The 26,947-nt window shown below is 41.9% G+C and overlaps 2 protein-coding genes across 6 annotated transcripts in view; both read right to left on the minus strand.

Annotated features, from left to right (window-relative positions):
• The window catches only part of LOC121280951 (protocadherin-10-like), a 33,352-nt gene extending 25,362 nt beyond the window's left edge, over positions 1-7,990 (minus strand). The window contains exons 1-2 of one of the 2 annotated variants that reach the window (XM_041193447.1): positions 5,268-7,990; positions 4,128-4,616 (exon numbers count right to left, since the gene is read on the minus strand). In XM_041193447.1, coding sequence (XP_041049381.1) covers positions 4,555-4,616; positions 5,268-7,773 — 2,568 coding nt within the window. In that variant the 5' untranslated portion in view covers positions 7,774-7,990 and the 3' untranslated portion in view covers positions 4,128-4,554. Of the gene's footprint in view, positions 1-4,127; positions 4,617-5,267 lie in introns of those variants that run through there. The other variant, XM_041193448.1, reaches the window with a different exon arrangement.
• Positions 1-25,418, minus strand: part of LOC121280949 (protocadherin beta-15-like) — a 202,989-nt gene extending 177,571 nt beyond the window's left edge. For 2 of the 4 annotated variants that reach the window (XM_041193440.1, XM_041193439.1), the window contains exon 1: positions 22,813-25,418. In XM_041193440.1, the coding sequence (XP_041049374.1) occupies positions 22,813-25,284 (2,472 nt within the window). In that variant the 5' untranslated portion in view covers positions 25,285-25,418. The remainder of the gene's footprint in view (positions 1-22,812) is intronic. The other 2 variants (XM_041193438.1, XM_041193427.1) reach the window with 1 other exon arrangement.
• Positions 25,419-26,947: the final 1,529 nt, after the last annotated feature.

Here is a 26,947-nt window from a genome sequence, read left to right on the forward strand (position 1 = left end):
TTTCAACAAGGATAAGATGACTATGATTGGTTAAGGCGTTGGCAAAGGGAATGTCCCAGGAAACAACTTTCTCCATACTTTTTTTAATTGAAAAAGGTGCAATGTCTAGAAATGTTATTTCTGCTTGTAAAGGACATGGCCATGTGCATGAATATATGCAGCTTCTATCAGGCATAAGTGAGCTGCATTGCAAGCCTGATTGATAGCATTAAATTATTTGTTAGTGTAATTCTTAGCACCCTCAGGATTGTTCATTCTCCGTGGTGCATTCCTGATGGCAATCAGAGTCCACTTGCCAACCAAGTGGCACCCTTTTTTCATGCAGTATAATGTGTTCCCTTTGAAATTTGGTATGATTGCATCTGTCCTCGTGAATGCAAGATGAAAAGCTTTGACAGTATGTCTCTTTTTCAGCAATATTCCTTGTTTTTGTACTTTCTGTCTTTATTTTGTGTTTCTCACGTGGCGGTGCAAACTCGATGGGCCGAAGAGCCTTTTCTGCACTCTGTGATTCTGTGATTTATAAGCCCAGGATCTGCTATTCTTTTCATTCATTTTCTCAACCTCCACTGCCAGCTTCAACAATTTGTTCACATATAACTCCAGGTCCCTTTGCTCCTGCACCCGTTTTAAAATCATACCCTTCATTTTGTATCGCTACCAAAATGTATCACTTCGCAATTCTCTGCTTTAAATTTCATCTACCACGTGTCTGCCCATTCCACTACCTTGTCTTAATGTCTCCTTGAAGTCTTCATTATTCGCTTTACAGTTCACAATGCAATTTTTGTGTCATTTGCAAATTTAGTCATTACCTCTCAAAGGATTCCGTTTTTGTTGGGTATAATATTTCACTTCCAAAACCATTTCATGATACCCGTGGTACCTCCAATGATTTGTAATATCCTGTAGCTGGTTCTACTCTTTTAATTGGGCAGTTAGAATGACAATGTCATCGACTTCAAATTTGTGTGGGTGCCGCTTTGAAAGGAACAGTAATTGCACATTGAACAGCAGGCCCTTGAAGGTGACAGTGTGGTTAAGAAAGCTATGCAATGCTTCTCTTTAATTTTGTGTGCAGGTCTGGTTACCACATTGCAGGAAGGACATGGAAAGAGTACAGAGCAGATTTACACGAATGTTGTCAGGGCTTGAAATTGCAGCTATGAGGAAAGATTGGATAGGTTAGGGCTGTTTCCCTTAGAGCTGCGGAGGCTAAGGGGTGACCTAATTGAGGTGTACAAAATTATGAGGGGCCTGGATGGGGTAGACAGTAAAAATTTGTTTCTCCTAGCTTAGGGGTCAATTACCAGCGGGCATAGATTTAAGGTGATTGGTCGAAGGATTAGAGGGGACACGAGGAATTTTGTTTTCACCCATGGGTGGTGGGTGGCAGGAATTCGCTTCCTAAGTTGGTATTGAGGCCGAAATGCTCAACTGATTTACAAGGTACTGGGATCTGCATCTGAAGTTCTAACCTGCAAGACTACAGGCCATGTTCTGGAATGTGGGATTAAAATGAGCAGCTAGCTTATTTTTTTCTCTTTTTGGTCAGCGTGGACACGGTGGGCTGAATGACCTCTTTATGCACTGTTACTTTTCTATGGTTCTAACCTTTAAATAAAACTTTTCAAAATTCATTCATAGGGTATGAGCATTGTTGGGAATGCTAGAATCTGTTGCCTATCCCAAACCGCCCTTGAGAAGGTGGTGGTGAGCCACCAATTTAATCAAATTTAATTAAAATTTGACCTTGGGTGTTGATTAGTCACTTCAGTCCCTATGGAGTCCACAGGCTATCTCAGGCCTCAGGTATAGCAATGGACACAACATACTCCCATTCCAGAAACAACCGGATTGCAAAATAACATGGAACAGAGCAATGGAGTTGGGGTGAATGATCCCTCGACTGTGAGCTGCCTCGATCTGTTGATGAACTCTTGCAAGAAAGATTCTGACTTGTCCCACTCCCTTTGCACTGGATTGCCAGACATCAGGTGTATGAGGCAGAAGTGCAAACAAATATTTAGGTACAGCCCTTTGAAATAGTGGAAGAGCGGTTTCAACCTCTTGCATATCCATGAAGCTCAAACTTATACAGGCTCCAGGAATTACAGCCAGGTTGAGAGTCCCTGAAACTTCTTAAATACCTGTTGTGTTGGGCTACTTTATACACCACACTTCAGAGTAAATTCCCAATAGAAAAGGGAGGACTCCGATGTAGACAGCCTCTCACTAGGGGTCCAGGTTCCTCACAATAGCTGGATCACATGACTGGGAAGCAGATGGAGACGGTAATGCGGAAAATGTGCAGGAGCAGCTCATAAATACAGCTTCTCTGTGCAGGACGGAATTACATGGAGATGAGTTCAAGAGACTAGTCAAGCTTTGAGGCACCAGCTCCTGCGGGACGATTTTGGGGTCGGCTTTCGATAGAAAATTGTGCCTTGATGTGGATTAGTCAAATAAAATCGCTCCACATGCTTGAGGTTCCTCATCATACATCATGGAGTCAGGACAAAGCGCTACCTTCAGCATCTTAATGGCTTTGGCCATGGGCCAGATGTTGCCCTAAGGCCTACGGCACACTAGCCCCTCTGGAAACAATCTAGTCTTTCCTCCACCTTGAAGTACACCTGCAACTCTTGTCCACTTGCTAGCCAACCCCCTGCTCTCTGCCAGCCATCTTAAATTGCGCTTCTGGAAGTATTTAATCTTGAGCAGCAACCCCCAGAGGACACTTGTCGCTCTCAGTGGGGAGAGCTGAGCTTGGATGTACCTTGTTCCAGATTTCAGTCAGATTCTTTTAAAGGCAGGCAGCTCCTGTAAGGAGACACAGATGCCCTTCAGGTTTACAAGCAGGAGCTGCATGGCATAATTGAGGACACACGGCCAACAAAAACAATACGGCATTATCATGCTCTATCTAAGACATTCCTCGATGAACAGGCATCTTTGCAAGGTCTGAAGGTGGAAAGCTATAACCTGAGTATGGACATACATGAGCGTTAGCCACACTCCCTAAGCAGGAGGCTCAGAACCATGGCAGCAGCAGATTAGATTTTTTTATCCCAGAAGAGGTCATTGAGCTTCTCTATTTTGCCGATGAACTGAGTCAGAAGGATAGAAATGTCCTAATTTTACCCATGTACAACAAATCAATTGATCCATGCAGTTGGAAGTGTCCTCTCAGCACTGCAGATGAAAAGTGATTCTAGCCTCCAGCTTTTTCCAGTTCACCAACCAGGCTTCCTTGAGGGGGTTAAGGTACACTCTGAATTGGAAGAGATGGCAGATGCTTCAAGGAGAAAATCTGGGCTTCTCTGACAGCAAATCCACCCACCATTGACTCACCAAGAGTACAGAACATTTCTCCCGGGTGACTCTGGTGGAAGGTGTCATGAGATAGATCTGCTGGCACTTGCTCATCCTTCACATGTCAGTGAGATCCCTAACCATGAGAAGCACGTCACAGGTATAAGCTGAGATATCATACTCAATGCCCAGTCAGTTCAGGGTCAGTTGCATCAACCATTCTCGCCTGATACATAGGAAAGGTTCCAATGCAGATTGAATATAACCAGCCAAAAAATGGGGCATCCCTGCTACACAATGCTACCAACGTGCTGTCAAAGACACATTAACCTTAATAATGCATTCTGCAATTATATGATGCAGTTGAATCTTGGTGAGAAAACGTGTTCTCATTCCCAACTATAATGTCACGTCGCCCAGTCCCAGAGGCTTGTCTCAGAACAGCCGACTGAGCACATTGGTCACCACTACCAGGCTAAACAGAGCATCCAGTAACTTGGCAGCCATCAGGTTGCCCTTGGCAGGGCCTCTCATAAAATTCTCTAAGCATCTTCGTTGGACAGAACTTCGGTGAACATTGCCTTTAACAGGCAGAGGCCTTGACATTGATGCACACCAGATACAAGATGAGGCATTTGTCATAAGTCAATAGTTCTGAGAACTGTTTATTGAGCACTACACCACCACCCCCACCATCACCCCACACACCATTTTTTCTAGTGGGCAGAAGAAAAGGGAGCAGGGTCTCAAGCATTTCTTCACTTTGGACATTCGTAAAACTATTGTGTCATTGCTAGTATAGTACATTAAATCTTTCCGAACCCTGAGGCTGTATTACTTGTCACTCTGTACCTAGGCGCTGCATTTACAGAAGTTAAGAAAGTATTGATACTTTTCAATAAGTATGTTATTGTGCCATGTCGTGATGATTCAGTCAAACATACAGCATTCTGTTCTAATTGCCTACTTTAATTTGATTTGTGCCAAGAATCCATAGATTCACACTTGTGGATTAAAATTCAAATCCAGGCGAAAAAGAGTGGCACATGCATGAGCACTATGCTCTTTTTGCTGTTGTGCATGAGCTTCAATTTCAATTAGAATAATTGGTTGGAATGATCATTACTATTTTGGCTGCCAAGGGCTACATACTACAGGTAGCATGTTCATAAAGTATGTTGAGTGTGATGGCGTGTGAAGGAGTGACTGGCGTTGGAAGGTACAGTCTCTCCAGAAAGATCAAGTTTCTTTGCACATGTTCATGCATGGTTGTCCTTTCACTGATATCTGATGTTGATTCTCTGTTGACACATAAATATTCATCAAGATTAGTCTTAGTTACTGAACTTACCTAAACTCAGTATTTCTGCAACTTGTGTGAAGCATACCCATACAAGTTCACCTGATTAATTTGTTCTGGATCTCAAGAACCTCCTGGTATTATTTCATTGCAGCCACTGGGCTGAGACCAGAATAACGGTGAAATAACCAACCTGTTTACAATATCTGCACTCCTATTCTGCTGCCAAAGAAACTGCTCTGTGCTTGCACGGACATGCATAGTGCTCAGAGTCCCTCTCCATTAAGTTAAAAGATAAATGTTTATAGAGTGAGGAAAATGCTCACATTTGCTAAGAATTTAACGAAACTCCGGTGGCTTTGGGCCTGACCTAACTGCCTAAATAACCAAAACTGTGCATTGGTCAGTTAGGTTTAACAGGTTAAGCCTCGGTAAACTTGTTAAAACTAACTTACCAATCCAAAGAATTTATCTATAAGCGCAAAAAAAAAACACATCCTGAGAGAAACCACCACATAACAATGAAACTGGCACTTTAACTGTAAATGGAAATACTGCAGAATACTGTGAATAATGGTTTTAATATACCAGTTAGTCTCTTCATTTCAATGTTTTGCATTTTCACAAACATATCTGTAGATCCAAATCAAACCTGTGAGGATTTTCTTCTCCTTTTCGAAGCGGCTCACCTCAGTTGTTACAGGGTTAGGGTAATTTTCAGAATTCATCAACCCTGGGTTTTCATTCGCGTTAGATTTATTCCAGATATAATTCTTGTCTGTAGATGACCTGACTGTGTTGGGGGTTATGAAGTCTCTCTTTGTTGACTGCAATGTTGAACATGACTCATATCGGAAACTCTGAGAAAGCGGATCACCCCCGAATACCTCAACATAGTTCGGGGGTATCTGAAGGTTTCTACTGGCCTTTTGAATTCCATTAAGGGAATTACGTGCTTCAAAGCAGCAACACGGACCCGGGGAACAGTGCTGACCACCCAAAGCATTTCTGCCATTGTGAACCTTAATAGCAAGGATGATTGAAATCACTAGAAAACTGGTAGAAATTATCCCCAAGGCTATGACTAAGGTATAGCTCAGATCAGCTGTGAGAACAGGATCATCCGATAAACTGCTCTCATCAGGAACCGTTTCAATATCATTGCCAATCACAGATAAGATGATGGTCACTGTGGCAGAAAGTGATGGTGTTCCATTATCTTTCACCACAATCACCAACCTTTGCTTAGAGGCATCGTTATTGACAATACGACGGATAGTCCAAATTTCCCCAGAGTCCGGTGAAATAGTAAAAAGGTTATGCTGGGTAGCCTGAAAAATCGAATAAGAAAGGCGAGCGTTCTGACCGGAGTCAGCATCAGTGGCCGATACCTTGGTAACCAAGTAGCCTGGTTCTGCAAACTTGGATATTGTCTCTACTGCTGTTGACCCGTATTCGGCTAATGGGTGCACGATCACTGGAACATTGTCATTCTGATCAAGAATAATAACATTCACTGAGACATTGCTGGCGAGTGGTGGGGTTCCAGAGTCTTGGGCCTGAACTTGGATCTGGAAGTTATTTAATCGCTCGTAGTCAAAAGATTTCTGAGAATAGATGATTCCACTCTCTGAGTTAATAGAAATGTAGGTGGATACCGAAGCATTTTGAACCTGCGTCTCCAGAATAGAATAGTTTAGTCGCGCATTTTGTCCTGCATCTGGGTCAAAGGCTGTCACGGAAAATATGGAACTCCCGATAACATTATCTTCCATCACGTTTGCTGTGTACAAACGCTGCCTGAAACGTGGCGCGTTGTCGTTTATATCTGAAACCTCTACGCGAATGTTTTTCTTGGTTGTGAGAGGTGGGCTTCCTGAATCTGTGCAGGCTATGGCGACGTCATATCTGGAGGTGTCTTCGCGATCCAGTCGATGCTGAATAATCAGTCTATAATAGTTCTTCATGGAAGACTCTAGCTTAAAGGGCAGCTTATTTGAAATATGGCACTCTACCTGCCCATTTCTACCCGAATCTTTATCTGCTGCACTGAACAGAGCGACTACAGTTCCAACTGGATCATCTTCTGAGACTGTACTGGACAAAGACCTCAGTGTCACCTCCGGTGCGTTATCATTCATGTCAATTATATTCACCAAAACTTCACAGTGCTTGGGCATTGCATAAGGACCCTTGTCCATCGCTTGTACATTAATCTCAAAAGCATTTATTTGTTCAAAGTCCAAATCCCCTTTCAATCTGATTTCACCAGTTTTGGAATCCACTGCAAATAATTTACGGACTACAGCAGAAGTATGACTACTGAGCGAGTACATTATCTCTCCATTGGAGCCATCGTCCAAATCAGTGGCATTTAATCTGATTATTAGGGTTCCAATGGGAGCAGTTTCCAAGAGACTGACTCTGTAAACCGACTGGGAGAAAACAGGTGCATTGTCGTTTGCATCTTTTACTGTGATTATAACCTGAACAGTACCTGACCTTACAGGGGTTCCGCCGTCCTTGGCTATGAGCGTTAATGTGTGCGATGACAACTTCTCTCTATCCAATGGCCTCTGTAGCACCAAAACTGGTAACTTTCCTTCCCTGCTACGCAGTTGAACATCGACAATAAAATATTCGTTCGGAAGGAGCTGGTACGTTTGTAGCGAGTTGTTTCCAATGTCCGGATCGTGCGCCGAGTCGAGGGGGAAACGTGCTCCCGGCGCAGCGATTTCTGAGATTTCAAGGCGGAGCTGGTTCCTTGGGAAACTGGGAGCATTGTCATTCACATCGAAAATCTCCACTTCAACCTGGTACAGATTGAGCGGATTTTCAAGCATAACATCCAAGGATAATACACAAGTCAGGCTAGGCCCGCAAAGCGTTTCTCTGTCAATCTTTTCCTTCACAAATAAAACCCCATCGTCTAATTGTACGTCCACATATTGTTTCCTGGCCCCAGTCGCAATCTGCAAACGCCGAGCCGAGAGCTGTTTTTTATCTAAACCCAAATCGGCTGCGATATTTCCGACAAAGGCGCCCAGTTGCAGCTCTTCAGGAATCGAATAACGAATCTGTCCAGAAACTAGATTCAACGATGAGAATACACAATACAACAGCAGGCATTTTATCAACAAATATATTTTATATCTCATTTCCAAGGTAAAACATTCCAATTTTTTCAGTACGATACTATACCGCTCATATCCTTTGAACAGTTTTTTTGGCTTTGTTTTAAATCCGAGTTCTACGATGTGGAAAATACCTGTACGTTTTGCGAATCACCCGTCTGACTTCATTTAGATTTTCGCATTTTGCCTAAATTTGCCAGTAAATTCGTGCACAAATGCTACCGAGCTGCTCGCTATCCAATTTTACACTGCGTCTGATCGTACGTGATGGTGTCTGCTTAGTGAAGGGGGCAGTCCAGATCCCCAGTCACATCTCAGCTTCTGATTGGTTAACACGAGAACTGTGAAATTCAACGAATCAGAAAGCTCTCGGTTTCTTAAAGCTGGAATGTTTCAAGCCAGTGTAGGATATTGATAATTATCGTTGCACAATCAAAATAGTGAGTTAACGTCTTTTCATCAGTGTGGCTATTTCTGCCTGTTGTGAAAATATTTCTCTAGAACAACAGTATAATGAATACCTTAAAAATTTGCTTTATGGAATATGCAATAAAGGAAATGAAATAAAATGTGCCAGCATAACTCTTTTGTTTCTGCAGTTCAATTCCCTGCATAATCATGGTATGAATACTCCCTCATTGGTTTCTATTTAGCAGCAATTTTTGAGTCCTACTCAAGGAAGAGTAAATTGTTTCATAAAAACAAAAAACTGCGGATGCTGGAAATCCAAAACAAAAACAGAATTATCTGGAAAAACTCAGCAAGTCTGGCAGCATTGGCGGAGAAGAAAAGAGTTGACATTTCGAGTCCTCATGACCCTTCCACAGAACTCCACAGAATTCCACAGAATTGTTTCCCGTTTCCTATGGAGAAAATATCTTTAATAGGACGTGGGCTTCGCTGCAAGGTCAGCATTTGCTGCCCGACCCTAATTGCCCTTGAACTGAGTCACTGTTTAGGCTATTTCGGAGGGCAGTTAAGAGTTGCTGTGGGTCTGGAGTCACATGTAGGCCCGACTAGGTAAGATGGCAGATTTCCTTCCCTAAAGGGCGTTATTGAACCAGATGGATTTTTAGAACAATCAGCATTACTGAGACTAGCTTTATATTCCAGATTTTACTAGCGGAATTTAAATTCCACCAGCTGCAGTGGTGGGATTTGAACCCATCGTCCCCAGGACATTATCCTGGGACTCTGGGTTACTAATTCAATGACAATTACCATTAAGCCACCAGATCGAACTGTTACTGTTATAATGTATATGCCTCCGCCTCTTCGTCATAGGATATCCATTAAGACCCATCATAAAGGTGTTCTTAGCCCTCACTATCACTAAATGATTTAAAAAACCTTATAATTTAATCTTAAATATTACTCGATTATTACAAGTTTTGTGTCCCCTTCCCATGACATCATATCCACTCTAGGTTGAGTAGTATCTTGTCTTTAACTTTACTTATAACTGTTAACATTTAAGCACTTGGCTGCGTATAGCCCTCTAGTTTCTTCAAAACGAGTTCAGTTCTGTAAATATGAAATCAAAATGTATTTTCCGAATATGTCAAGTCATCATGCGCATCCCCAAACTGTTGTTAATGCAGCTACTTTATTTTTGAGATCACGTCACCTATAATGTAGGCCACACTCCAGAAAGGAATATTAAAATGCAGTTGTATGATGCCAGTCGAACTTGAAAATTAGCACCTTCCATGCGCTTCTTATTTCTCCATTTGTCTGATTGTTAATTTTTTCATAATGACTTATTGCTTTCACAATATGTTCAATGTTGGCTCCAATATCATGTTTTCTTTTTCAGTTGAAGCCAGTGGAGATCTCTTTTTGTGTAAACAGGGTCACTGATATTGTAACTGGTACCGAATACTTTGCAATTGAACTCAGTTTTAATTTTTTTGTTATTATCCCAGAAAATAATGACATTCATTTCATCTTGCTAACTGCCCGCTTGGAGTTACTGGATATATGAATATTACCACGTCACTCCGGCAGTGATATTGAAACAACTTGAACAATAGGGATATAAGGAAAAACTTTATGGAATATACATGGAAACAGTTACCACTGATCTCTGCCTTTTGGTGCAAAGCCAGTGGTCATCCATCCCATGTAAAATGTCATCTGTTCTACGAGCCTTAAAGCATCATGCCAATTACACTGGTGCACTGCTATCAGGCATCTAATAAAAATCCAAATAATCTACATTTATTCATTTATCGTGGCTTAGTTGACTATCAAATAATTTCATTATATTTGTTAGATAAAAGGTTCTTAGGAGACCTGTTCTCCTAACTGTCATTTGTAATATCCTGCAAAGATTCTGAGTGTTGGACAAAAGGAAAATACTGCAAGTGCTGAAAATCTGAAATGAAAACTAAAAACATGGCAAATACTCAATAGGTCAGACCGCATCTATGGAGAGAAACAGAGTGAATGTTCAGGTTGATTACCCTTACCAGAACTGAGGAAAGATGGAAATGTAATAAGTTTTGAGCAACTGAAGTGGCGGGAGGGATAGGGTGCTAGTGTGCAACGAAAGGGAAAGTCTGTAATAGGGTGGAGGGCAGGACAGATTAAATAACAAAAAAAAAACATGGTACTAAAGTTAAAGGGCGTGGCAATAGGTGTAGATAAGGTGCTGCTCGAAGAGGAACAGCGCTTTACTTGTATTCTTTCAATTTAGTAAACTGTATTCACTGTTCATGCTGTGATCTCTTCTGTATTCGGGAGATCTGCCAGGCTAGGTTACCACTTTGTTGAACACCTCTGCTCAGTCCGCAGACATGACTCTGAGCTTCCTATTGCTTGTCCCTTCAATTCTTCACCTTACTCTCACTCTGAACTTTCTGTTTTTCTGTTTTTGGTTTTCTGCAGTGTCACGTTCAAGATCAATGCATGCTCGAGGAACAGCATCTCATCTTTTGACTCGATGCCCTTCAGCCTTCTGGTGAGTTCAGTGAGTTCAACAATTTTAGATCATAACCGCTGCCTCCATTTCTTTCACTTTTCTTTTGCTGGTTCAGTTTTATTTCCTGTCTTTCTTTATTGCTTCACTTTGCCTTTTATGGTTGCTATGCAGTCATTCACACCCCATCTGGGAGCATTGTTTGTTTCATTACTGTGCCCCTTTCCTTTTTGCACTATGAAACAATTTGTTGTTTAGTCTCTCCTGTCCTCCGCCTTATCATAGACCTTCCTTTTCATTATCTCCAACCCACTGTTTTACTTGTTCAAACCTATTACAATTCTTTCCACAGATGCTGCCTAACCTGTTGAGTATTTCCAGCATTTTCCATTTTCATTGCTGAATTATTTTTCCACTCTAGCCGTTAGGAATACTTGGTGTGTTATTACTTGAATGCCATCTTTTTTTTTGAATATCGAAACTGCAGTTGTTGTCTTTATTTCCCAAGTTGCTTAAAATACAGCTGCTGGATACAACTTCAAATAATATTTAAGCATATTAGAATCATTTAAAAATATTACACATTGTGACGATTAAGTTAAACCTACAATACCTTGTTGCAGTCAGCCATAGCATATATTTATGCAAACATTCGACCATTGTGTCAATATGTGGGGAATAACATGGAAATTTCGAAGAGAAGGGTGACACACTGCAGTACTGTTTTCAACCTTAGACATGGACTGTGATGGAATACTCTCCGCTTGCCTGGATGAGTGCAGCTCCCACAACACTCATGAAGGTTGATACTGTCCGGGGCAAAGCAACCCTCTTTATTGGCGCCACATCTACAAACATTCATCCCCTCCACCACTGACAAATAGTGGCAGCTGTGAGTACCATCTACAAGATGCATTGCAGAAACTCACCAAGACTTCTTGGGCAGTTGCTTCCAAACCCGCGACCACTACCATCCAAAAGGACAAGGGCAGCAGTTACATGAGAGCATCACCATCTGCAAGTTCCCCTCCAAGCCACTCACTATCCTGACTTGGAAATATATCACCATTCCTTCACTCCGACTGGGTAAAAATCCTGGAACTTCCTCCCTACCAACACTGTGGGTGTACCTACACCACATAGGCTGCAGCAATTCAAGAAGGTAGCTCACCACCACCTTCTCAAAGGCAATTAGGGGTGGACAATAAATGTTGGCCTAGCCAGCGGTGCCCACATCACGTGAAATGATGAAAAATTTGCGACTAAATGGATAGGTTTCACCTGTCCTTTGGCTGACCAGGCCAGATTACTAAAAGTGCCAATCTCCTACCATGTTTTTAGATGGTGATGGGCTTACAACATGGTCTCCTTTGCTCTCTCTCCAGAAATAGCGAGATTTGTTCACATATGTTTACGCATGTGGAATAAGCTCCATTCATTAAATATCAGAATCACAGGATCACAGAATTGGTACAGTACAGAAGGAGGCTATTTGGCCTGTCATGTCTCTCCTGGCTCTCCATATGAGCTGTTTACTTGGTATCATTCCTCCGCCTTTTCCCTTTGGTACTGCACATTCTTCCTTTTCAGACAGCAATTCATTCTCCCGTGAATGTCTTCATTGACTCTATCGTCACCACACTCTCAAGCTGTGCATTCCAAATCTTAACTTTTTGCTGTGTGAAAACGTTTTTTTGCTATTGCTTCTTTTGCAAATCACCTTAACTCACCTTATGTACTTTTACTCTCGATCATTCCATCAATGGGAACAGCTTTACCCTATCTACTGTTTTTAGACTCCTCATGATTTTGAATATCTCTATAAAATCTCCTCTCAAGCTTCTCTTCCCCAAGGAAAACAGACTCAACTTCTCAAATATATCAACATATCTGAAGTTTTTCAATCCTGGGACCAGTCTTATGAATCTTTTCTGCACTCTCTCCAATGCCTTCACATCCTTCCTAAAAATGCAGCACCCAGAACTGTGCACAAAGCCCAAGCAGAGGTCTAACAAGTGTCTTTAACAAGTTTAACATAACATCCTTGCTTTTATATCCAATGCCCCTATTAATAAAGCCTCCATGTTTATTAAACATTTTTTCAACCTGTCCTGATAATTTCAAGGATTTATGCACATATGCATCCAGGTCTTTCTGATTCTATATCCCCTTTATAATTGTAGCCTTAATTTTATATTGATTATCTGCATTCTTCAGAACAACATGCATCACTTTGCACTGTCTGCATTCAATTTCTCCTGCCACTACCCCGCCCAACATGTTTGTGTGCTTTTCAAATTCTGCACTTGTTTTCTCACAGTTCACAATGCTTCAAAGTTTCCTATCATCCACAAATTTTGAAATTGTGCCAGATATAAAAAGGCCTAGGTCCTCTCTTTGCACCGGAGGCACTCTCTCCTAAGATCATGCACCCCTTTAACCCTCCACACAGCCTCTCAAACGGAGATACCCAAACCCGTCACTCCCTCATCGAGACCTGCCAGTTACGGTCCGCTAATACCTCGGACTTACATTCAGCCTGCCCTCCATTTGGGGATTGGTTGTTGTCCCAGCAGTGGCCACTGCTCAAATCTGGCACTGCTGTGATTACAGAGCTGCCATTTATCCAATTGGTCGCCAGCTCTCTAAGGCATGTTTTCCTTCCTATGCGCAGTTGAAGTCTTGTCCATTGCCAATTAACAGCACTGGGCATTAAATGGGCCGAATCGATGGCTGAATGGCCTAATTTCTGCTCCTATGTCTTATGTCTAAATGGATACGAAATTGGCTGTGTGACAGGAAACAGGGAGTAGTAGTTTTCAGATGTTTTTTGGGCTAGAGGGAGGCTTATGGTGGAGCTCCCCAGGGCTGAGGTTAGGAAGTGTTCTGTGGAACTCCACAATAAACCTTCCTCTAGCCGAAGAAACATCCGATAACCACAACTCTCTGTTTCCTGTTACTCAGTCAATTTCATAACCATGGGCAGGGCTTTTGGCATGATGAGGTTCCACCTGAAGAGCTGGTGGGAATTACACTGGCTGCCCTGCAGGCATTTAAGGTTGAGGGTGTTAACTGGCAAAGGACAAAGCCTCTATCCCATCTGGGAATTAAGGCATGCCTTAGAAAGATGGTGGCAATTTGGATAACAGGCAGCTCTGTAATCTCGGCAGTGCCATGTTTGGGCAATGGCCACTGTTGGGACAACAGCCAGTCCCCGAAGAAGAGGCTAGGCTGATGATAAGTCCGAGGTATTGGCCAGGCCAGGCTGGCAAGGCCTCACTAGCGGAGTGAGGCTTTTGGGGAGCTGGGTTTGAGAGGATGGGGTCAGGGCTAATGGGGTGCATGATCCTGGGAGAGACTGCCTCCGATTGAAATAGGGGACGTCCCAAGGAGATAACACAGTTGTCCAACACCAATACCCGCAGCTTAAGCTGCTACAGTATATGCTGAGCATGGGCCTTCCCCGTCACGAGTAAAATAGAGGTGGGGGTGGGGAAAGGCAATTACTTGGCCATTAATTGGCCCCTTAAGAGCATCACCAAGCCCAATAATGGGTGGGGTACCCGACGTCTCGACCACCCCTTCACCCCGTAAAATGGGAGTTAGACTGGGGGCAGGCAGGTAAGTGATGAGCAGGCCTTGTGCAGCAGTTTACAAGCATGTTGTGAAAGTATGACAATTTTCATATTAGTTTGCTGGTTTAATGTAAAGTATGTTTATGGATGTGAGTATAGTTGGGTCTGCTGCATGATTTAATTACATTTGGAGTCAGGTAGACTGCAAGTGTGGAATTATCAAAAGAAGCTCGGCATAGAAATGTGCTCGAAATGCTAATGTGTAAACATGGATGCTGGCTTAACATTTAAGGTGTGAAGGGACTTTGCATTTTTTTAGATAAATGAAGGGATTGTTTGGATTTCAAAGGGATGTTAGTCTGTTTACAACTGGCCAGGTAAGCGAGTTTAAGGAGTGTGTTTCTTTTTCCCAAAGGCTACTGACAATATTGGATACATTAAAGTTTTTATATTATGTGGAAGATAGTTTCAAAGACCAATGGAACCATAGAACTTACATGTTAAAGAGAGAGAAGCATATATAAAGGAGAATAGAAGGCTATGTGAGTTGAGGGCCACGTAAGATCTAACAGGAGTGTGTGAAACAGCCTTCAAGAAGCCTTCAGCCATTTGTGCATGAGTCTGTTCTGTCCATTAACTGAAGTTGGAGAAAGCCATTTGGAATTCCACTGTCAAGTAGGTACTGTGTCAACTTGCTGGTTATGGCTTTAAATCTAATATCTATTTTGGACTGTTGCCTTAAAGGGTGTGTGTGACTGGGTATCAGGTTAATTAGGAATTTTAGGAGTTATTTGGTACTAATTAATTGTAGTCTTCTGTATGTGTTTGAAATAATTTATTTTGTTAATAATTACTTTAATTTAATTTTTAGAATCTCTAAAGGTCTTGGTGGACTCGTACTTCTGAATTCAGTGCACACACATTCTCATGAAGAATACAAATTACAGAAGTGTTGTGATAGCCCAACCAAGTTTCCCTTGTAGATTTGATCTACCTGGCACATATAATCTGCCATGTCATAACAAGTGTCCCTCCATCTTCAAGCCCTCCTGTAGTGGACTGCAAAATCCTGCCCTATGTTGCTCTTATCCATTTTTTTCCATGAGCTATAGCTTTGCCCACATGTTTGTTGTGCAGAATTTTATCAAATACGTTCTGTAAGACCATGTGCACCGCATCAACAGTTTTACCTTCATCAACTTTCTCAGCCACCTCATCAAAAAAATTCAACAAGTTAGTTAAACGTGAATTACCCTTAACAAATCTATGCTGGCTTTCCTTAATTAACACACATTTACTTAAGTAACAATTGATGTTGCCACGAATTATCATTTCTAGAAGCTTCCCCAGAACCGAGATTAAACTGAATGGCCTATAGTTGCTGGGTTTATCTTTATACCTTTCTTTGAACAAGGATGCAAATTTGCAGTTCTCCAATTCCCTGTCTTCACCACTATTTTAAGGAAGACTGGAAAATTATGACCAGTGACTCTGCAATTTCTACTCTCACTTCCCTCTTTATCTTTGGATTCGTGCTATCTGGTCCTGCTGCCTTGACAACTCTAATTGCAGGCAACCTATTCAATCTCTCCTCTTTATCAATTTTAAACACTTCGTGTCCCAATTACCGCCACTTTCACCATAATCTGCTCAGCATCTTGTTCCTTTGGAAAGACAGATTTAAAGTATTCATTTATTATTACCTCATTATTACCCGTGCCTACATGTGCAAATCTCATTTTGGTCTCCAATCAGATAGCAGAGATCAAAAAGGCGGCTGAAGCTCTGCTGATGATAAATGGATTCAAAATGAATAATTTTAAAACATTGACCTGAACAGAACTCAGTTGCCTTGAAATTTGAATGTAGTCCAATCAAACAGCACAACTTGTTCCTTTTAAGATAGCCTGTTGTTGGAGCTTTCAATCTGAGATGAAGCTCAGCAAGGAAGGAATCTATTTACACAAACTGGCTGGAAACCGAGTACTGTTACCACAGAAAATGTCTTGTATTTTCATGGTTACTTGCAATCATTGGATTTCTCGCCAGTTAGTTATACTGGAAAAGTATAGCAAGTGTAGGATAATGTCCACTGTTCCTATACATTCAAATCAAATCCAGTGAGTTTAGCAAGTGACCACTAAACCCTTTGCACCACTAGGACACTTGTTAAGCCCAACTGGACAAGGCAGCTTAGATAACTGTAATTGAAAAGGAACATAATCACATCATGGGCGATAACACTACATAGCGGTGTCACGGTGGGAATAACTGGAGATATGTATAGCACATAAATCTAAGGATTTTAAATTTAGGTTATTATTCTATGCCTCATTTCAATGTTTGGATTTTCCTTAGGAGGTCTGTGCATCCAAATCAAACCTGCCTGTCTCTACTCTTTTTGAAGTTTCTCACCTCATTGCTTATAGCGTTGCTGTAACTTTCAGAATTCATCAATCCTGAAATTCCTTTCCCAATAGGTTCATTCCGAATCGCATTGTTGGCTGTAGAGGAGTCACGTCTGTTGGGGATTAAGATGTCTCTCTTTGTTGACTGCAATGTTGAACATGACTCATAGCGGAAACTCTGAGAAAGTGGATCACCCCCGAATACTTCAACATAGTTAGGGGGTATCTGAAGGTTTCTACTGGCCTTTTGAATTCTATTCAGAGAATGTCTTGTTTCAAAGCAGCAACATGCACCCAGCGAACAGAATTGGCCATTCAACCCATTTCTGTTTTGGTGAACCTTTACAGCAAGGATAATCAAAATCACCAGAAAAATGATAGAAATTATCCCCAAGGCTATGACCAAGGAAAGACTCAGGTCAGATGTGAAAACAGAAGCTTCTGATAAACTGCTCGCATTAGAGGACATTTCACTATCACTGCCGATCACAGATAAGATGATGGTCACTGTGGCAGAAAGTGATGGTGTTCCATTATCTTTTACCACAATCACCAGCCTTTGCTTAGAGGCATCTTTTTTGGCAATACGACGGATAGTCCAAATTTCCCCAGTGTCTGGTGAAATAGTAAAAAGGTTATGCTGGGTAGCCTGAAAAATCGAATAAGAAAGGCAAGCGTTTAGACCGGCGTCAGCATCAGTGGCCGATACTTTGGTAACCAAGTAGCCCGGTTCTGCAAACCTGGATATTGTCTCTACAGCTGTTGACCCATACTCGGCTAATGGGTGCACGATCTCTGGAACATTGTCATTCTGATCAAGGATAATAACATTCACTGAGGCAATACTGGCGAGTGGTGGGGTTCCAGAGTCTTGGGCCTGAACTTGGACCTGAAAACTTTGCAATTTCTCGTAGTCAAAAGATCTCTGAGAATAGATCACACCACTCTCTGAGTTAATAGAAACGTAGGTGGATACCGAGACGTTCTGAATTTGAGTCTCCAGAATAGAATATTTTAGACGTGCGTTCTCTCCTACATCTGGATCAAAGGCTGCCATAGAGAATATGGACGCCCCAATACCATTATTCTCCATCACGTTTGCTGTGTATAAAAGCTGCATGAACCTTGGCGCATTGTCATTTATATCTGAAACCTCCACCCGAACGGCTTTCTTGGAAGTGAGAGGAGGATTCCCTGCATCCGTGCACGTTATGGTGACATCATATTTGGAAATATTTTCGCGATCCAGTCGATGCTGAATAAGCAGTCTATAATAGTTCTTCACGGAAGAATCTAGTTTAAAGGGTAACTTACTCAAAATTTGACATTGTACCTGCCCATTTTGTCCCGAATCTTTATCTTCTGCACTCAATAAAGCGATTACCGTTCCAACTGGAACATCTTCTGAAACTGTAGTGGACGAAGACCTCAGTGTCACCTCAGGTGCGTTATCATTCACATCAATAATATTCACCAAAACCTCACAGTGCCCGGACATTGCGTACGGACCCTTGTCCATTGCTTGAATGTTAACCTCAAATACACTGCTTTCTTCGTAGTCCAAGTTCCCTCTCACCCTGATCTCACCAGTTTTGGAATCCAAGTCAAACAGCTCTCGAGCTCTAGCAGAGCTATGACTACTGAAAGAGTAAACTACCTCTCCATTGGGACCGTCGTCCAAGTCAGTGGCATTTAATCTGGTTACCAGTGTTCCTTTGGCGGCGGATTCCAACAGTCTGGCTCTGTAAACTGACTGAGGAAAAACAGGGGCGTTGTCGTTTGCATCCTTCACTGTGATTGTAACATGAACTGTGCCCGATCTTACAGGGGTCCCTCCATCTTTGGCTATTAGAGTTGAAGTGTAGGTCGATTTTGTTTCTCGATCCAAGGACTTTTCCAACACCAATACAGGCAATTTCCCTTCTCCGCCGCGTATTTGTATATCGAGAGTAAAATAATCGTTCGGGAGGAGCTCGTACGTTTGCAATGAGTTGGTTCCAATGTCCGGATCGTGAGCAGACTCGAGGGGAAAGCGCGTTCCCGGTGTAGAAAGCTCTGAGATTTCAAGGCGGGATTTTCTCTTTGGGAAACTGGGAGCATTGTCATTCACATCGAGAATCTCCACTTCAACTTGGTACAGATTGAGCGGATTTTCAAGCATAATATCCGAGGATAATACACAAGTCAGGCTAGGACCGCAAAGCGGCTCTCTGTCAATCTTTTCCTTCACAAATAAAATCCCATTGTTCAAATTTACGTCCACGTATTGTTTCCTGGGCCCGGACGCAATCCGCAAACGGCGAGCCGAGAGCTGCTTTATATCTAAACCCAAATCATCTGCGATATTCCCAACAAAGGAGCCCAGTTGGAGTTCTTCAGGAATCGAATAACGAATCTGCCCATAAACGAGATTCCACGAGAATGCACAGTATAATAGTTGGCATTTTAGCAGCCAATATATTTTATATCTCATTTCCAGTGTAAAGCATTCCAATTGTTTTAGTCCGACGCGGTACCCTTCATGTCCTTTAAACGGTTATTTGGATTTTTAAAAATTCGAATAACTACGATTTTTAAAATACCTGCACGGTTTAGAATTCTCTCGGTTTAGTCCATTTTAATCTTCTCATTATCTCTTAAATTGCCAGTGGATTCGTACTAAAATCCCACCGAGCTGCTCGCTAACCAATTTTACACTGCGTCTGATCGTACGTAGTGGTGTCTGGTTAGTGAAGGGGGCAGTCCGGATCACCAAACACATCTCAGCTTCTGATTGGTGAACAAGGGCACACTGAAATTCAACCAATCAGAATGTTCTTGGTTTCTTAAAGCTGGGAGTCTCAAACCAGCACAAGATATTTATATTTATTGTTGCACAATTAAAAATTGAATTAAGCGTTCTTTCACTACAGTGGACGTTTCGTTTTGCTGTGAAAATTATTTCAAGATAAAAACTGCGTCGAATACCTCGCAGATCATTCATGAAGAATTTGCTTGGAATTTCTTTTTAAAATATCATGCATACATTATTTGGTCTATTAATTCTATTCCATTTATCGTCCATTTATTATTATTTCATCTAGGTTTTCCAACGCTTGCCAGCTGTTAATTCATCTTTGTGGATGATTAAATTATTACCCACTCCTCTAATGGAAGCAATGAACTGGTACTCTTAAGCTTTAGGTAATCTTCCGCTTAGTTCCAAATGGGGATACATTCAATGGCTATTTGACCTCAAATCATCTGCTTTTTCTGCACCACGCATCAACTAAGTTGTGAAAGTGCGCGTGTTTTCTAATCTCTAATCACACTCGAATATTGAGACTTTTATTCTTCTCTCTCCTAGACTTATATTCCGATCCAAGTTAAATGGTTTATTACCTTCCATTTTGCTTATTGCGCTCGTGGTAATAACAACTTGAATGCAGTAACCTCAATTTCCTTTTGTGAAGTGAAAATAAATGTAGTCCCCTAAACCTTTTGTCAAACTTTAATTTCCGAAGTTCCCAAATCACTATTTTGACTATTCAAATATTTTTAAAACAGGCCTAATATTTTTGAGAAAAGGTGGGAAAAACTGTAAACCACACTACAGAACAAGTTAGGCAATCAATTTGTACAATCGAAGCGTAATTTCTTGTGTGTTGAAAACCAGTACTTTACATGCACTTCTGCATTCTCGAGTTGCCCTATCCCTTACTTTTTGGACGCTATTTATGTGCTTCCAGGGTATGATCAGCGATCGTTGCAGTTTTAGTTTTTTTTTGTTGTACATAGGGTTACTGACACAGTTATATGCATAGCCATATTTTGTGACGCATCGTGCATACTTCAAACCCATGTATAAAATTAGTGCAGTCCGACTTTAAATAGTTAAGTGTCATTGAACTCACTCCTGCGGTATGCTGTAACGTCACTGAGAACAGTATAACATTGGTAGATGTTGTCCATGTGCTTCATAAACATGGTGAGTAGTGGAGATCGAAGCAAATTCCTTGAGAAATAGATAGCACCGACCTTTGTCTCACGATACTAAGCCAATTCTCATTCCATCTGGATAATGTGCAACTTATCGCATGAGCCTTAAATCCCACTGCCTATCTCATTTGTGGACTATTGTCAAATGTCCGCTGAAAATCCAAATTGATTTACTTATGTTCCGTTGCCTCTCAAACACTTCAATTTTATTTGTGAGACAGACTAATTCTATAGCATTATTCAGACAACTTTGCTTTCCGGTTGTTAGTAGTAGCTTCCTACAAGCATTTCTCGAGTTTTTTACAACTTCGGCCAACTAACATGTTATCACCAGTGCAACGCTGTAATTCTTGATAGAATATTGAAACTTATGTTTTCTTAGTTTCCGCAGTGCTTGGATTATGAGTGATCTATAGAATTCTATGAAATGTTTTCGAGTCTAAGAGCTTATTTCATTGTGACAAGTTATAGTAATCCAAGCAAACCTCCAAAGTCCTGTTTTAAATGCACACTTTTATGTAAATTCTCGACTGTTGAGTCAATACATACTGGGGAAATAAAACATCAAATCGCGGAAAGTAAACATACTGCACTCACACACTGCCCTTGGCACCTTGGTCATGGGTTTGAATCAAGCCCAGGGTAATTGGATGGCACTGGAATCTCCATTTGTCTGTCCTGGCCGGAGATTACAGGTACTGAGTTATATTGCATCACGAGAGAGTGGTGTGTGGTGGAGATCTGAAGGCAGATTGTGGTCTCCCGTGCACTCTCCAGATAATTAGTGAGGTTTAACACGTGTTTAGGGATGGAGAGACACTTCCATTCAATTGTTTCTAACATCCAGTTAGAAGAGATCGATTCTCTGTTGACACTAAGAGAATTAAAAATGAATTGTTTTTAAAATTTTCATGACACTTCAACGCAGTTTATCTGAAATTCACATGAAGTCCGATGATATAAGGCGATCTCAACAATTTACTGTGCTCTCCGGTCAGTTCACCAACCGATGTTCGAAGTTTTGTTGTGAGCGTTTTCTAGACACATATCCAAAATGGTTGTTGGTCAGAACAAAAACAATAATTTAGTTCGTTAATAGCAGTCTCAACACTGTTCCTTGGTAGGCTATTGTGGCCCCATTTGCAAAACTGACCATTTGCTCCTAATTTGTGGAAATGCACAGATGGTGTAGACTGGAACCTTGCAATTTTTGGATTTCTTGTACTGGAATTACAATGGCGTGCATAAAAAATACATACAGAAACAGGCCATTCGGCTCATTAGCTGTTGTCTCACATCAATACACTACAGCTTTGCAGGGGCTACAAAGCAGCTGTAGTAGGTGCCTACCCAACTAAATTACGCATCTTTTTTGCAGCTGTCTCATTAAAGATTTTTCTTTCTTCTTTCTGCTAATATTAAAATTGAGCCACTTGTCACTGAGCAAAGTACATTTGTGTACACATCCGTACAAAGCTAATTTTTCTCTGAAAAGGCAGCATGGAAGTGGCCACATATCAGCTGTCTACTCATCGTTAAAAGTTGGTGGATGTTACAGATCAGTCTCTGTAGTATATCTACTTGCGCTCCACACCACTGCAATACATTCCAGCTGGCGATGGATAATTATGATAACCAAAATAGTAAACTAAAGTAAATTAAAACTGCTCCAATTTTAATGTCTTTCCCATCCCCACACTTCATTCCTTAGTACGAACTTAAGCTATTCATCAAGAAATAAACAAGCTGACACTTGCAAATTCTATTACATATTATTATGGATATTTTCATAATTAATCGAATTCGTGTAGACTTCACAGTTCATGTAGGGTTAATAAGTTGATGCCCACTGGAATACCACCCTGACTTATACATTTTTCTACGGTCTGGTTTATGGTTCGATTTAATGCTTATCGACCTGATGGCGCAATGTATAAATTCCGATGAGTGTGGTGGAGAAGGATTGAGTAGATTGTAGAGAGGGGCCGAATTAAGAATCTAAAACGCTGAAGTTATTAACAGCGCAACAAACTTAGCGTAATTTCATTGACAGTTCGGGGGCTGGATTGGCTAAGTCAACTAAAAAAAAGTGATTGTTTCTTCGAAATCCATAAAGGATTGCTTTACTGGTTACCTGTGGATCCCGTCAGAACCCTTGAGCTGTTTATTGCCAGTATCTCACCTCATCATGTATCGTGTTCCTATTGCTTGCAGACTTTGTTTTCAGTGCGCTTTCTTCTCTCTCCGTTGTTTCACTGCTAAAATAACCCTTCTCTGTGGATGTAGTGTTAAGTTTGCGAAACAGGGCATCCCTTTGGGATGAATTTAAAGTTGAGCACGTCTCGTAGCGGAAACTTTGTGAAAGTGGGTCCCCTCCAAATACTTCGACATAGTTAGGAGGTATCTGAATGTTTCGGCTGGCTTTTTGAATCCCATTCAGTGAATTCCTTGCATCAAAGCAGCAACACATCTCCTCATGACAACTGCGATCGTTAAAACCATGTCTGCGCTTCTGGACCTTGACAGAAAGGGCTATTAAAACTACTAGAAAAATCGACGAGACAATCCCTAAAGATATGACTAAGTAAAGGCTAATGTCAGAAGTTAGCGCAGGATCATCTGATAAGGTACTTGCACCAGGTAACATTTTTGTATCGTCCTCCACGACCGACAAAACAATAGTTACTGTAGCGGATAGGGATGGCCTTCCATTATCCTTTACCAAAATGAGTAACCTTTGCTTTTTGTCATCGTTGTTCACTATTCGACGGGTTGTCCAGATTTCCCCGGTGTCGGTTGAAATAGTGAAAAGGTCAGGATCTGTTGCTTGACGAATCTGATAAGAAAGCTGAGCGTTTCGGCCCATGTCCGCGTCGGTGGCCGACACCTTAGCAACTAAGTACCCAGGTTCAGCGAAACGGGACACCGTTTCCATCACAGTTGAACCAAACTCGGGTAATGGGTGGACAATCACCGGGGCATGGTCATTCTGATCTAGAATAATAAAATCCACCGAAACTTCGCTGGCGAGTGGCGGGACACCGGAGTCTTGAACCTGAACTTGGATCTGAAAGTTTTGAAGCTGCTCGTAGTCAAACGATTGCTGGGAAAATATGATACCACTCTCCGAGTTAATGGAGACATAAGAGGACGCGAAAGCTCCCCGGATCTGTGTCCCAAGGATAGAGTAGGATAGTCGAGCATTCTGGTTTAAATCTGGATCAAAGGCTGTCACTTGAAAAATAGATGTCCCAATGATATTGTTCTCCATCACGTAAGCGGTATAAGAAGGCTGCGTGAAGCGTGGGGAGTTGTCGTTTACATCGGAAATCTCCACTAGGACTGTTTTGTTGGAAATTAGCGGAGGGCTTCCCCCGTCCCTGCATGTAACGATAACGTCGTAATTTGAGACATTTTCACGGTCCAGCAGCCACTGTGTGAGCAACCTATAATAGTTTTTTAAAGATAGGTCAAGCTTGAACGGAATGTTATTTGCGATTTCACATTCTACTTGCCCATTTTGGTCCGAATCTTTGTCAGCAGCGCTGATCAAAGCAACTACGGTGCCCGGCGGCGCATCTTCACTAATTGGACTGGACAAAGACGTCAACGTCACTTCAGGGGCGTTATCGTTCACGTCAATAATATCAACCACAACATCACAATAAACGGGGATTGCCAAAGTACCTTTATCAATAGCCTGCACGTTAATGGCGAATACATTGCTTTCTTCATAATCCAAAGGCCCTTCAACGGTGATTTCGCCAGTTTTTGAATTTATTCTGAACAGTTGAGGCACTCTAACTGCTGTCCGGCTGCTGAAGGAGTATTCTATTTCTCCGTTAGGGCCAGCATCCAAATCAGTAGCATTTAGCTTGATTACCCTAGTTCCTTTCGGTGCATTTTCTAATAGCGTGATCCTATAAAGCGCCTGGGGAAAAACAGGCGCGTTGTCGTTTGCATCCTGAACCAGGACGGTGATTTGAGCAGTACCTGACCTTTCAGGGGATCCGCCGTCCTTGGCTATTAATACCAACCTGTGGGCTGCGTGTTTTTCTCTGTCCAGAGGCCTTTCCAACACCAGAACTGGAAACTTCCCCACTCCGCTGCGCGTCTGGACATCCAGAGTAAAATAATCGTTCGGAAGCAGCTGGTAGGTTTGTACGGAGTTGATTCCTACGTCCGGGTCGAGCGCGGACTGGAGGGGGAAGCGCGCTCCAGGCGCAGCAAGCTCTGAGATTTCAAGGTGGAACTGGCTCTTGGGAAATCTGGGAACATTGTCATTTACATCGAGAATCTCCACTTCTACGTGGTACAAATTGAGTGGATTTTGAATCACAGCCTCCAAGGATAGCACACAAGAGAGGCTAGGCCCGCAAAGCTGTTCTCTGTCTATTTTTTCCCTCACCAAGAAACTCCCATTGTCTAAATTTACCTCCAAATACTGTTTCCTGGCACCGGACACGATCCGCAAACTGCGAGCCGAGAGCTGGCTTACGTCTAAACCCAAATCGGCTGCAATATTCCCAACAAAGGCGCCCCGCTGCAGCTCCTCAGGAATCGAATAACGAATCTGCCCAGAAATTAGATCCCATGAAAGCAATGTGTAGAACAACAGTTGCCATTTTAGCAACCAGGTTATTTTATATCGCATTTCCACGATGAATCATTCCAATGGTTTCAGCACGAGACTGCGCCGTTCAAAATCGTTTTAATAGTCAAGTGAATATCGTTTCTTAACTCGAAGGAACCGATTGTACGGCAGAAACTCTGCCAGTTTTGAGAATCGCCAAGGTTATTTCGTTGAAATCGTCTCATTTCGCCCAAAATTACCGGTGAAACATTGCGCAGCAGCTCGCAATCGGGTCTTACACTGGTCTGATGTTACGAGATGGAGGTTGGGAGGGGGTTGTCCGGATCACCAATCGCATTTTAGCTCCTGATTGGCTACCAGGCAAACGGTCGTATTCAACCAATCAGAATACTATTCAGTTCTTAAAGCGACAATGTCGCGTTACTCGCAGCATATGTGCAATTATTGTTGTTCAATTGAAAATCAAAACAGGTGTTTAATTTAATATTTTGGACAATGATTTCTTTTTTTGGCGAAAATAAAATTATTCTCCAGTTTCACTACTCATCTTGAGAGTCTGCTCGGCAGAATTCCCATTAAAATCATGTTCTTAGTGAATACATAACTGAGCGACTGTGCAGGGAGTCATGTCAAGTTCCCAATTGCTTACTTATTCGTGTGAAACACTCAATTAATTTCCTTTTGTTTATTCGTGCAGGGGATGTGGGCTTCGCTGGCTAGGTCAGCATTTATTGCACATCCCTAGTTGCCCTTGAGAAAGAGGTGAAGCACCGCTGCAGTCCATGTGGTGTACGTATACCCATAGTGCTGTTATGAAGGGAGTTTCAGGATTTTGACTCAGTGACAGCGAAGGAACGGTGATATATTTCCAAGTCAGGATGGTGAGTGTCTTGGAGGGGAACTTCCCGGTCGTGGTGTTACCATATATTTGCTGCCATTGTCCTCCTAGATGGTGGTGGTCGTGGGTTTGGAAAGTCTTGTCTAAGCAGTCTTGGTGAATTTCTTGCATCTTGTCGATCATGGAGGGAATGAATGTTTGTAGATGTGTTGTCAATCAAGTGGGATGCTTTGTGCTGGATGGTGTCAAGCATCTTGAGTGTTGTGGGAGATGCATTCACCCAGGCACGTGGGGAGTATACCATCACACTCTTGACTTGTGCCTTGTAGATTATGTACAGGCATGGGGAGATGGGTGGTGAGTTATTCGTTGCAGGATTCCTAATTTTTCCCAATAATGTCTCTCACGACTTTGGTTCCAGGAGAATCACAAGTGTTGGGGAACACTATGTCTCTCTAAAACAAAAACAGAATTACCTGGAAAAACTCAGCAGGTCTGGCAACATTGGTGGAGAAGAAAAGAGTTGACGTTTCGAGTCCTCATGACCCTTCAACAGAACTGTCTCTCTTGTTAGAATGCAAAGTTGAACAAGACTCATAATGGCAACTTTGAGAAAGTGGATCGCCCCCAACTACTTCAACATAGTTTGAAGATACATGAATGCTTTGGCTTGCTCTTTGAATTCCATTTAACAAATTCCTTGAATCGAAGCAGCAACACACAGCAATGTTATGCAGACAGACATCAAATCGAGTTCTGTTTTATGGACTTTGAAGGCAAAGATAATTAAAACCAGTAGGAAAAGCGCCGAGATAACCCCTAAAGATATAATTAAGTAAAGACTCATGTTAGCTAAAGCCGGCATCTTCAGACAAGTTGCTTGCG

The sequence above is a fragment of the Carcharodon carcharias genome, chromosome 8 (genome assembly GCF_017639515.1).
Source record: "Carcharodon carcharias isolate sCarCar2 chromosome 8, sCarCar2.pri, whole genome shotgun sequence".
Classification (NCBI taxonomy): Eukaryota; Metazoa; Chordata; class Chondrichthyes; order Lamniformes; family Lamnidae; genus Carcharodon; species Carcharodon carcharias.